The sequence below is a fragment of the Columba livia genome, chromosome 1, assembly GCF_036013475.1.
Source record: "Columba livia isolate bColLiv1 breed racing homer chromosome 1, bColLiv1.pat.W.v2, whole genome shotgun sequence".
NCBI classification, from domain to species: domain Eukaryota; kingdom Metazoa; phylum Chordata; class Aves; order Columbiformes; family Columbidae; genus Columba; species Columba livia.
Window position 1 is genome coordinate 19,591,403 of NC_088602.1, and position 12,928 is coordinate 19,604,330.

The 12,928-nt window shown below is 45.7% G+C and overlaps 1 protein-coding gene across 2 annotated transcripts in view; it reads right to left on the reverse strand.

Moving 5' to 3' along the window:
* The window catches only part of ARHGAP20 (Rho GTPase activating protein 20), a 64,442-nt gene extending 52,469 nt beyond the window's left edge, over positions 1-11,973 (reverse strand). Inside the window, exons 1-2 of one of the 2 annotated variants that reach the window (XM_065049187.1) lie at positions 11,752-11,973; positions 1,750-1,835 (exon numbers count right to left, since the gene is read on the reverse strand). In XM_065049187.1, coding sequence (XP_064905259.1) covers positions 1,750-1,835; positions 11,752-11,850 — 185 coding nt within the window. In that variant the 5' untranslated portion in view covers positions 11,851-11,973. Of the gene's footprint in view, positions 1-1,749; positions 1,836-11,369; positions 11,564-11,751 lie in introns of those variants that run through there. The other variant, XM_065049180.1, reaches the window with a different exon arrangement.
* Between the last annotated feature and the right edge of the window lie 955 nt (positions 11,974-12,928).

The window sequence follows — 12,928 nt, forward strand, 5'->3', positions numbered from 1 at the left end:
TATGACCAATTTCTGACACTTACAGAGCATGCAATAAAACAAACAAACAAAAAATAGAAGTGGAATTGAAGAAAAATGTTCATGTCTGAACCCCAGCAGGCAAATGACAGAAGACTGAAATATAAGCATCGAATATAGCTCATTCTCTTAATATCAAGGAGCAAGTCTTAAGACAGCTTAAAAGGAAGACATTATGGAGACACATGTGTATAAACTTCAGGAAAGCCTAAAGTCCAAGGGCTGAGAGATCCCATCTTTTGTTCCCTGTATTCTCCAGTTATGATTACTCCCTATAGTAATAGTCCACCTCTAATTTCACAGCCTCAGTTACGAACTTGTCATCAATGCCCGAAAGGTGGTATCACAATTATGAACGTAGCTACAAATATGATTAAGACATAGTAGCAAATGAAGAATAAATAAGGTAATACCGACAATCTAAACAAATTCAGTATTCTTATGAAGGGGTTACAAAATACCCATTCATGTTACTTTGAAGACCTGGAATCAAAGTCAGAGAGAGGACACAGAAGAAATTTTACAGACAGAACCAGAATACATGTTGCTGGCTCTCAGTCCTAGGCTCAGGCCACTAGACTACACAAAAAAGATGCAAACGCCTCTAGGAATTCATTTCTAAGTTTCCTCTTTTATGTCATAGCCAGCAAAAAGACCTGCAAGTAGTTTCAACTCATTTTCCTTTCCTATTTTGTAACTCTGATGTTTTCCCAGAATACTTTCACAGCTTTCTGAAATACCATGGAATTCTCCATGATGACAAATATGAAACCAGGTATTAGTTAGATCAAACACAAAAAGCTTTCCAAAGCTCACATACTGATTACTTAACACACCACAGAGGAGGAAAAAATATTCCTTACAAAGCCATACTTTAATTTCCCTCAATAATGTTTCTTCGTAAAGAGCTCTACACAGCTGGAAGCGTTAACAGCCTACCAGATGGTTCCCTTCTTGATAAACACTTACGTTTTGTAAGTTTAAAGTCTAATGAACTGCAGTGCAGGAAGACAAAAGTTATATATGCAGTGTGGTTCAAATGGCAGGTCAGGGGCTGTGGCTGGACACTGGACAAGCTCCACAGAAGTGCCCATTTCTATGGTAGATTTACGTAAGGGCAGGGAGAGAGGAGGAAAGGCTGATCCTGGCAGAAGATGAGACCAAAAAATGCTGAGTGCTTCACAACCGCAGGCACCCACATACACAGCCCTGCAAGCTGCCAGTGCTGGATGGGAGAAGGCTGTGACCACCAGATCCTGGCCCACAGCTTTGTCCTAAACTAGCAGGTGCTTCTAGAGCCCTGCAGAGCCTGTACCATGCAGTGGTCCACGACAGAAACACAGCTCAAATTAAACTGTACAGTCCCACAAGAACGACTCCTAAGTGTACAAAGCAGAAAGTAGGAAATGTTCATCTTCTTTTGCCAGCCACAAATTAATTAGAACTGAGCAGCCCAAGTGTTGCGTGCCTGGTCACACACTGGGGAGCAGCTCTGCTTGCCCAGTTGGGTATAAACAGCTTAGTGTGGCAGCACCGAGGAAATCCCCTTCAGGGGATCAGCTGGCATTTGGGCTGGGTCTATCAGATCTTTCAGCAGGCTTTAGAGTTGTGCAGCTACCAAGCAGCCTGAATTGTAGTTGACAACCAGGTGTGGACAATAGCTCAAAAACATTTCAAGTTTTGGGCTGAGAAAGTGCAAAACAGTACAGCCAGCAAAGCTCACTGACTCACCTTGAGACTGATCGAGATCTGTTAAGTGCTTTGACAAAGATCAAAGATGGTGCAGACTGACGTCTTTGGGCCAAACTCTTCATTTTCTGATTGGAAAGAGAAACAAAATGAAATCATAGGTGAGATTCAGAACAGCAACTGCATGAATTCAGGGTTTTCGCAGCCAGACTTCAATTTCAAACCACAGGAAAAGGGCTGAGTTATTGTCATCAGTAAACCTGGAGGGGGAACGTCATTGTAAAATAATACATATTGACAAAAACAGGAACACAGCCAGAAAGACAGTGATAAAGAAAAGCCGATGATTAGTGTCTACAGGTAGATACCTGAGGCACACTGCACACATGAACTAAACCCCTAGAGCTTGTCCTCAACCACTTTTTGTCCCTTAATAATCTATTGTACTTTAAATTTATCAAATATACAGGTGGCGGTGGTTCAAATTTCAAATGTTTGATAAATTTTTGTGTCTGGTCTGACATTTACTATAAATTAAGGTGCGGATCCTGCCTACCTAACCTTATATGCTATTAATACATTGGGCTTTTTCTTCCAAATCCTTAGAGATGAGGGCATTTTCCTTCCCTACTAATCTAGCTGGAGCATTACGTCATGTCTCTCAGTAGACAATTACGACATTTTTTTCATTCCTGATTATGTATGGAACAAAATAGGAAAGTGAGAGGCAGGGCAGCTCTTAGCACAGAACCAGGCAGGGAATGGGAAGAAGGAGACGCTCAAATACAGAGAACGCAGCAGGAAAAAGAAATTAAAATGTCAGCAGCTATCAAGGGAGCATGGATTCCCATTGAGTGCAGTTGAATACTACAGTCAAAATACTGTGCAAATAAACAACACTTTTTCCCAGAGGCAGAGATTTTCAAAAGCACCCACAGGAGACAAAACCACACATTTCCCTGCACACAAAGGTATTCACCACCGCATCCTCTCCCTCCTGCAGCCAGAAGCAGGACTTGGGAGTCCCGGCCCTCATTTCGGAGCTGCTCTCTAGAACCGGTTGTGCAGCCTGCGGCCAGGGCGCATGACCCCTGCTCTCACCGACCCTCCGCCTGAAGGGTGCTTGTTACCTTATTTAGATCAAATATTTTTCAGAATAAAGTGGTGAACAAAAGGACTGGGGTTGAACTCCTCCTGAGACCTCGGCAGGACAGTCTCCAGTGCTGGAGCAGTCCCGCACACCACGGTAACCGCTGAGGACACACCAACAGCTGAACCTTTGACAGCCATGGAGTCTCTGTTCTCAGCTAATCGCAAAGCGAGACTTTCTCCCTTCATACTAAAAATAACCACTGACTGCCAGGAACAGGTATGTTAGGGAACAACTGATTCTTGTGCCAACGTATGTGCTGGATGTGGCACATATGGCTTTTGGGTGGGTGCACAGCGTGTTCCCCTCGGAGAAAATAAACTTGGCAGTACTACGTGTTTTACTCGCTTGTAACAAATGCATTTCTTTTACTCATCGCAGTGCATTTGTTATTGTGACATTCTTTTGTTCCCCCTTTATTTATGTAGAGCATGCTTGTTTGTTTCGTCAGATACTCAGTTACAGCTATTGCACAGCAACTGTTATAAATTCAACTGTGTAATTCCAATTCACCTTTCAAAATTATCCCACTTTCCTCTTTCTTTTATCAAATAATAACCTTCTCCAGACCGATAAACTAAGCCTGGGAACATTTAGCTGTCTTTGATAGGACTATAACTGGATAATAACTTACCAGATTAGTAACAAAATAGATACCCATTTTTGGTGGTTTTGAGAAAAAAGGAATACTTTGCTATTTTTTTCTAGTGAATGAAATCAGTTTGTCTTACTGCTAGCAAAGCTGAAAAGCTGTTAGCAGTTTCAAAAGTAGCATATCTACAAATATGAAGGCAAAAAGAGACCTGCGTAACAGTGCAATCTAACATCCTATGGAAGACAAGCCACAGACCTCATGCAACCAGCAGATTTTAGGAGTTTATATATAGAATCAACTCCCAATTGGAAATTTACTGCAAGTTTCGTTATTGGGCAGGTGGTTTTCAGGGGGTGGTTAAAACTAGAGCATCTCAGCTCCTGCAAATGCAGTGGAGGTTTGGTTATGTTTTCAAAGAGATCTTAATTCCTTTGACTTCTCAGGTCTGAATAGGAAGCCACCAAAAAAAAAAAATGTGGCATTTTAAAATCTCTGTCTATTATGGTAATTTTGGTCATGCTTGGGTTAGCAGTGGAGAATAGTGCCTGTGGCAGTGAGATTCTAGTCTTGACTTAAATATCAGAGGACCAAGGTAAAGATTAGGATTACAGCGAGTTTAATAAGAGCTTGAATAACTGTCAGAGAGGCACAGAATAGCTCAGGTTGGAGGGGATCCCAGGAGGACTGTGGCCCAGCCCCTCTGGACCTGCTGAGGGCTCTGGGTCACCCCCAGTCCAGGTCTGTGTCACCTCCGTGGACAACATTCCACAGATTCTCCGGGCAGCCTCTTAATACAGCTCTTAAGCAAAGCTTGACAAAAAAAGAGCCTTAAAACATAAAAAGATCACTGATGAGATTTGGAAAAGGAAAATTTTCACAGCAGAAGTGAAGTGAGTCAGGTCAGCTGTATGCAAATAAAAATGTTACACAGAGACATTGACTACAGACAGAAAGGGGGTTTTTGTTTTTATTTTGCTATGTACAGAGCTTGGGAAGAGAAAATAAGCGACCATCATGATAACTTGAATTGATTTACTTTGAGAAGGAAGCGGACAAATTCTTTTTTGACTAAGTTGGACCCGGATGCCTGCCCTCCTCAGTTTCACTGCATTTATATGTGCAAAGATGTCACCCTGGCAATGTGGAGGAGATACATCCTGGACAGCTGTAGTGAGAGCAGATGTTTGGGAGCAAAAGGAGATGCAATGACCAATTATCTAAGTGTGGGACACAGAGAAGCATTTTCAAACATGTGTCCCACATCATAACCTCCTATTTTTTCATTAGAAAGGTCAACACAGAGAGAAAGCCTCATACTTGTTGGCTGAGTCACACCCATGTGAAATGTATCATAAAATCAGTATCCATAATGAATGTTTATGGTGTGCCAGATGCAAAGATGGTAATCTTGTACCAGTCAGGACAAACTAGAGTTATTTTTGCCTTCCTCACATTCAAAAGCTTCAGTTCCCGCCCCCCACCCCTCCGATTCAGGTTTAACTTCATACTTTCTAAATTTCTGGTGCTTGTTGTCTTGACTGCTTTTTTCAACAGAAACAAAAAGTTTTGCTTTTTCAGTTGTTGGACTGGTGGTATGTGTCAGTGTTTGGCCAGTTTCTCATCTATTATAAACAGACATAGGCCTACAGATTTCAAAAGAATGAATTTACACCAGATAACGATCAGATCTACGCTCTGAAACACTGTTTTGTAAACTGTGATGGTAGGTGGTTTATGAGCAGATCGGCCCACCATGCTGAGGACAGTGACCTCACAAACCACCACCGAAAATACGCTGTCTCTCCTCAGGAATCAGGACCCCTATGGATTACAGTAAAACTTTCACAGGTATCTCACAAGTCATTGTCTGGGGGAAAAATGTGTTCCTGACTGCCAGTATTCAACTGATTTTGCCTCACAGTTGAACTGGATAATGGTATTATAGGGAATTTATGTAAACTAATATGTTGTTGAGTTATGATATTAAGCCCCGTTCTGTGAAAAAGGTAACATATAGCAGCATCTGCATGATGTCTTAACAAAAATGGAACTGAAGATAAAGCACCCTCTTGTACTTTGTGTATATCCCTTAACTATATCAAGTTTGGAAAGACAATAGCAGAGCATGAATTAAATAAAGAATGCATGAAAAAAATCATGGTCCTTACTATTTATTTTGTGATGACAGGTAACTTAGGTAACAGATATACAGTGTCTATAATATTTTACAAGTACTAGAGAAGTTAAAATCTATGCAACAAGCAGATACCCTGCTGCAGCTACCGCAAAGGTGTAGGAGGCCAGAGCAACCTCTGGCTTGCACACCTGAGCTGTTTGCCCTGTGCTCCTTTTGTAGTCAACAGACTAGAAATGTCCTAGAAATGCTGTTTTCCTCCACTGCCTAATAAAACTAAGAAAACTCTTAGAAAACTAAGGTGGCCAAGAAAACTGAATTATCAGCTCAATCCTCTCCTTGCTATAATATCCGAGCAAAGGACAGGGAACAGACATGTTTGTGAGCTCAGTAACATGGGGAACAATTGCCTTCTCAGAGAGCATTTTGGGCTCAGGATGAGAAAATTATATTACTGGGTGTATACAAAATAGCTGAAAAATGTGTTCAGTTCCAGACTGACAGGTGAAGGCAGCAGAAATGCCTCCTCAGCAATGTGCAGACACCCTTGCAAAAGCCGCCTCAGACACGAAAGGATTTCAGGCTCCTGATTTACAGGCTCACTCCAGAAGTGGGTCAAGGCTGGGACATCTGCCTGGGTCATTTAACTGGGTGACAGGGACAACCCTCAGATGTGCCAATACCTTGAGCTGAGGATTGCACCCAAGTGGCTAAGCTCTCCCTCTCACTGCTTTATATTTCTAACAAAAGGAAGTCTGATTTTAACAAAGCCTACTCTTTAAAAGTATCTAAGTTAATAAGCGTGAGGGATTTCACCCATGCAAACTCTGCTCTTGTTGTCTGAGCGACAAAACATATCTGTGGCACACATTTCTGGTTTAGCTAAACAGGAACCAAAGCACAGAACACAAATCTTTACCAAAAACTGTAAGTGAAAGTTCAACTAACTGCCTGACAATCAAAAAATCAAACCAATCCTCAGCACCCAGCAGTTAATTTTCCAGGACAATTGGGCATCACTCTTTCCCCTGTATCACCAGGCCACTTATGAGAGGCAATAAATTGTTTTTTCCTACATAGTATAATCCCGTATTTGTTATGCTTACAGTGTAGGGTTATCTAAAAGTACCAGAAATAACAAGAATCTCTTGTACCTTATTAGAGCGAGAAATGGCCCTGTACTGACCTATAGCAACCCCAAGTCCTTACAAACAGGGTGAGAAGATGACTGCTGGCTCAGGCAGCAGAGATGTCTAGGTCTCATAGAGAGACCATTTACCAAAAAGGCAGAGCAGGTGACAAAACTATGTGCTTTTGTTTATGCTGGCAGAATACTTTTACTTACAAGGACCTTCCTAAAAAGAAAGCTATTTTGGATGGATAACTGAGGAGAAAACAATTGCATGGGCACAAGAGGAAAGAGATACCAACACAGTGGAAGCAAAAGCACATAATCATGGAAGAGCAGCTGTTGGACAGCACAGCAAAGTAGGGACTAAAGGCCATCTCGGAATAGAAAGAAAATAGATGGAAGAAACTAACAGCAAAAGATGTTCTACCAACTGCCTCCCAAAGGATATCTGATATGGATGTGTTAAAAAGATCTCACCCATTTACATCAGAAGATGGAGATGTGTAAGACTACTAAAAATGTGGAGGAGGGGAGCACTAAATATTTCTCCCATGGGTCCTACTGCCAGCTGCACTGTGCCCACAGTGCTCAGACCAGCACCTCTGGTTTTGGCGCCTCTGATGAAGCTTAAAGTTTCCTTTCAAGCCCAAGCAGGAAGGTTCACACATGGACACAATTCTGTCCTAGTATCTATACAGCAAGGCTTTCTCAGGAGCAGTTTACAGAGGACAGAGGGAGGAGATTCCACATGGATACTTCAAGCAGCATTAAGTAAACAGGCAATCATTTGATATATGCAGTTCTTGGGTATTAGATCCTACATGATCTGCTAAGTCCCTCTCTTTCCTACTGCCACCATGAGGGACAAAAAAAACCAAACCAAGACTAGGAAACTGAAGAACTAGAACACATTCTTTTATCTTTCTTCTTCAGTTTCTCTCATGGACAGATAAGGGATTGCTAATGCTAGCTCATAATTAAAGCAGCATCAGGAGGCACATCAAAACAGTAATTTATCATATACCAGCACAGCCTGCCAAGGTGATTTCAACCTAAGCAACAACTACACGGATGACTTCATTAAAATAGGGTCTTCTTCTGTCTTCATCAGAGATAAAATTGCTACGGGATATGTCTGCAGGGTGACAGGAATTGCTCATTGCTTCACTAAACAGTGCCAGAAGTGTTCCTGGACAGGCGAGTTTCCTGGCACTACCAGGTGTGATTTTGACAGCAACTCCCCAAATCCTCAGCCAGGATTGCAGTGAGCAGAACAGAGACTCGCAGGAAGAAGAAATCTCTGCGTAAGGACTGTTATGTTAAAAAACACATATACAAGGGCATCAGATCAAGGTATCATCAGGTACAATGGCAAACACATACTTGTTTCATCTTTTCAGGGCAAGATAAGTAGAAGGATGAATATTACGTATTACTACCTTTACTCTTCCAATGCTGTTAATTTGCTTCCATTTTATCCATTTAGCACACTGTTGTGGAACACTACAGCTCTTCTTTCCCTACCAGTAAACTGTTGCTGTATTAGTGATCAGAATCACAAAGAAACACATTTTTATGGTGATGGGATACCATATTTCAAGTCTCAAACCACAAACATGATTTTGCTTAGTGTGCAAAATGATTAATTGTTTGCACACATTGTATGAGTAAATATAAAAAATTGCTGAGGCTCAAAAAAATTATAAGTAGTCACTTGAAAACTTCAAGGGGGCAGCAAAAAATCCTAAGAGTGAATTCTTATGTTACCAAATATTGTCTTGTGTAAAATATTCAGGGTTGGTTGGAATCTAGCCCCTTTAAGAAGAGAGAAGTGAATCACCAGGAACTTATAAATATGGCTAAATGACCACAGCTGCTAGTGCTGACACAGTTACACTGGCATAAAAGATGTCTCTGCTGAATAGTTTGTTTTGATAAATTTATAGAAATAAGCTCTATCAGTATAATCACTCGTACTCATGTTACTTCAATCCACTTCAGAGTTGCATCAATTTACTGGTATTGGTTACTAAACTAAACAAAACTTCTCTGTAGGTCAACCACACATAGTCCAGTGACTTCGGTAAGTCCAGCAAGTGAGGGAATCTGGCCCAGAATTCTCCAAAAGTATCAACTAAAACACTGCACCTCAATGTCACCTTTTAGCAGGGTGTCTCCAGTGCTTTGTGTGCATTTCAAAGAGAGAAACTCCCACTGTCTATGAGGCAAGTTGGCAGTTCAAACCACTTTGCATGTCAAGAAATGGAAATGTTTCCAGGAATACAGTTTAAATGGTCACACAAAATACATTAAAAAAGTCCTAGACATTTTCTGTCTCTTGGTCCTGTGATGTGATCAAGCAGGTGATCCTTCAGCTTTGTTTTGACAGACAAGTGAGAGATGAAGTTCGGACAACCACAGAACAATGTAGCAAATCTCAGCTAATTTGAGAAAGGTATAGTCACAATAATAAAAAGGGAGAAAGGCTCAGTGATCTCTTAGCATCGCATATTTGGAGGCATTCATGCCAGAAAGTAAAATAATTTATGTTAAACACATATTTGCAAAAAAATTGTTCAACTTCACATGTTGTGTCACCAGTATCAAAACTGATTTCTTGCCAACACATTCTTCCATTTAACTGTACATAACCAATACAAGCAGTGCAATCTCCATAGTAATAAGAAAGACTTTCTAAATTGTAAAAAAATATGATGCTTTGGCACTGAGTGGAAGACAAAACAGAGGTATATAGAGTCCACAGGACCCAAGTAGTAAAATAAAAATATTCAGACTGTCACTGAGATCCAGCTTCAGGCAAAATTAGGACTAGTGCACTGCTGCACATGCATAAAAGTAGGAATCTTCTTCCACAGACAGGCACAGAGCGATGGTGTGCTGGTGGTCTCAGGGGAGCAGTGTGGCTGTGGACAAGCAGCTGGGTGCTGGTGGTCGCCTGTGCTGGCTGCACAGGGCGTGCAAAGCTGCCACATGCTGCATGGCACAGCCAGGGTCTCAAGCTGCTTCTCTACAGGAGGATCTCCATCTGTACCCCCATCACATGTGCCTCCACATTGAGGAATTCCAAAAGGCCTGCCAAGATCCATAAAAAGTAATATTCCCGTTCCCTTGTCAGCGCTGGCAAAAACAAGGTCTGAGTTCCTTTAGCTGTGGGGTCTATGGAGCAGGAATAGGTAACACAAGTACTACCATTAATATTTGTCCTCAGCATGTGGAATCATGAAGTAGAACTTGTACGAAAAAATGTTCATCTTCACAGTACGTATGCATCTTTTCTCATTTCAGACAGGTGCCTTGCGTCAGGGCTCTGACAGGTTGGAAAGTACACGGTACTCTGTCTTCAGCAAAAATGAAAGAAATTATAGAAGGAAAATCAAAGCTGCGCATTTAGCCATCTCAAATTAGATCGCAGTACTTGGAGAGGGCATCTGCTTCATCACTTTGTCCAGCCAGGCAGCAGAAGGTTCTCCACCACTTTGTGTAGGTGTATCACGCTCCCTCTTCAGAAACACATCTTGGCCAAACACTTTCCAGGCAACCATTTCACTGTTGGCAGCAGCTGCCCTGAGAAGAGGTCTCCAGAGCTGTGGTGAGGCTGGAGTGCTACCTGCCTTGGTGGGACATGGCATACATGGACACATCCCATGGAAATGAAAAGCATTGTTCCCCAGCCAGAAGAGGCGCTTCGGCAGGAAGAGAGGGCCCAAGACTCCCCTCCACAACACTGTGCCATGGCCAGCAAAGCCCCAGCCACTGCTCAGCAGCAGGAGTGGACACAAGCTCAGCCTCTACTACCACGCATCCTTAATTCATGTCACCAGGTGGACAGATTTAGTAAAGGACACTGTAACCTGGCCAATCATTCTAATCCTGCCAGCCTAACTGGCAGTCAGTAGTATTGTGCACCTCTACAGACAAGGCAGTGCACAGATTCAAATGTCACTGAGAGGCAAAATTGGTAAGGCAAGAAGGTACCAGCTCTACTTTAGGCAAAAAACCACTAGAGCACTTGCTAAAGCAAGGAGAAAAAAAAGAGTTCTTGTTTTACACAGTGGGAAGAATGTGGTTATTACAGTTCACTTGTTACTGCCAAGTATAAGGCAGAAACAAGTACTTGGCTGTATGCAGAAGTGAGCATTTTGCACTTGATCGTGTCAGATGCTGAAAAGCAATTCAAGATATCGAGCAGATTTTACAACCAGTTTTGAAGACGAGATGATGCTCTTCTGCTATCAGTTGTAATACACTCAGCACAAGGCGCTTCTTTGGGAAGCTGCTCTTACATTTCTCTCGCACAAAGCACGTGCGAGAGCAGCCAGCAAAACCCCTCAGCTCTAGCAAATCCTCCCCTTGCTCTCCCCAGACACACATACAGCAGATCCCGCTTGGCTCCCCTGGATAGCCTTTCTGCAAACCTCCCCCCAGCCCTCTGTGATACCCACCCAGCAAAACCTCCAGACATCCATCCAGCAAAGCCTCCCCTTAGGTCTCCCCAGCACATCCATGTAGCACACACCACCCCAGCTCACCAGGAAATCCACACAGCAAAGCCTCTCGGCTCCACCGACCACCACCACTCAGCAAACCCTTCCCTGTCTGCCCAGGTCACCTATGCAGCAGCGTTCCTTACCTACCCCGGGCACCAAGGCAGCAGCCTCCCTGTGCTCCCGGGACATCCGTGCAGGAACCCCCGCCAGCTCCCCGGGGTTATCTACCCGTCAAAGACCCTTCAGCTCCAGCGGGCACCGCCGCACCCCCAGCTCCTCAGGGCTCCCGTGCAGCAAGCCCTTCCCGCCGCAACCCCAGCTCCCCCGGCAGCTCCCCCGACCCCTGTCCCGATGCGCCGTGCCGCCCAGACCGCTGCTCTGGCGGCGGCGGCTCAGAACCCGGGGAGAGTGGGTCGCGGGGTGCCCCGTGGGGCCGCGCTGACCTGCGGTGGCCCGCGGGGCCTCCGCGACCGGGGCGGGGACCAGGGGGCGCGTTCCCGCGGGGTCTCCCGGGGGCGGCCTCACCTTCTTGCTGTCGGCGGCAGCGAAGCCTCTGGTCTCGCCGCTCACCGAGGACGAGCGGCCCGGCCCGAGGTGCTCCTGTTGCGGGGACATCGCGTCCATGCAGCCCCGCGCCACCGCCCTCCCGCCGCGGGGACACCCGCGCCGCCGCCGCCCGCACCATGGACAGGGCGCTCCGCGCCGCGCCACGCCCCCCGAGGCCACGCCCCCTCCGCGGGACACGCCCCATTTGGGACACGCCCAGTTGGGACACGCCCCGATGAGACACGCCCCTCACCAGGCCACGCCCCCAGTAGGTTCGCGCCCCGCTCTGTGGGGACGAGTGCGGAGGCAGGTGGGGGAGAAGCGCGACGCGCATGCGCTGCCGCCGGAGTCGGGGGGCGGTGGGAGGGTAGTGCGCTCGTGCGGGGAGGGGGCGCGCGCCCTGCCCCTGCGCCTGCGCGCGCTGCAGAGGGGAGGGTCCTGGGCCCGGGGGCGGGGTCCGGAGTGCAGGGTTGGGGTCACTGCTGCAGGTCGCAGAGCTGGGGTGGGGGTGCTAGAGTACAGGATTGGGGTCACTGCTGCAGGTCCCAGAGCTGGGGTGGGGGTTCCAGAGTGCAGGATTGGGGTCACTGCTGCAGGTCCCAGAGCTGGGGTGGGGGTTCCAGAGTGCAGGGTTGGGGTCACTGCTGCAGGTCCCAGAGCTGGAGTGGGGGTTCCAGAGTCCAGGGTTGGGGTCACTGCTGCAGATCCCAGGACCGGGGTGGGTGTTTCAAGGTCCCAGGATTGGGGTCACTGTTGAGGAGTCCCTGGATCGAGGTGGGTGGTGCAGAGTCCCAGAGCTGGGGCGGGTGTTGTGCTGCCCCAGAATTATCCTCCCCGCCCAGGTCCCTGCAGAAGGCAGGTCAGTGCAAGACGTGGTCCTCTCCGGGGCTCGCCCAAGGAGTGGTCCCCGTTTGAGGACCAGCAGCGAGTGAGTGCAGGTGTGTGTGGGGTCAGGTACGAGGAACAGGCAGCCATGGTAGCACGCTTTCCAAGTCCACTGGGTCAGCGCAGGGGATGCTGAGGGGATGCCGTTGTGCTCCAGAAAGCTGTGAATGGTAAGGAGAAGGACCCACTAGTTAAGCTAACAGATGGCATTGGCTCAAGAACAAATGGGTGTAAAACGGCTACAAATAAATCTCATCTGGAGAAGCGAAGG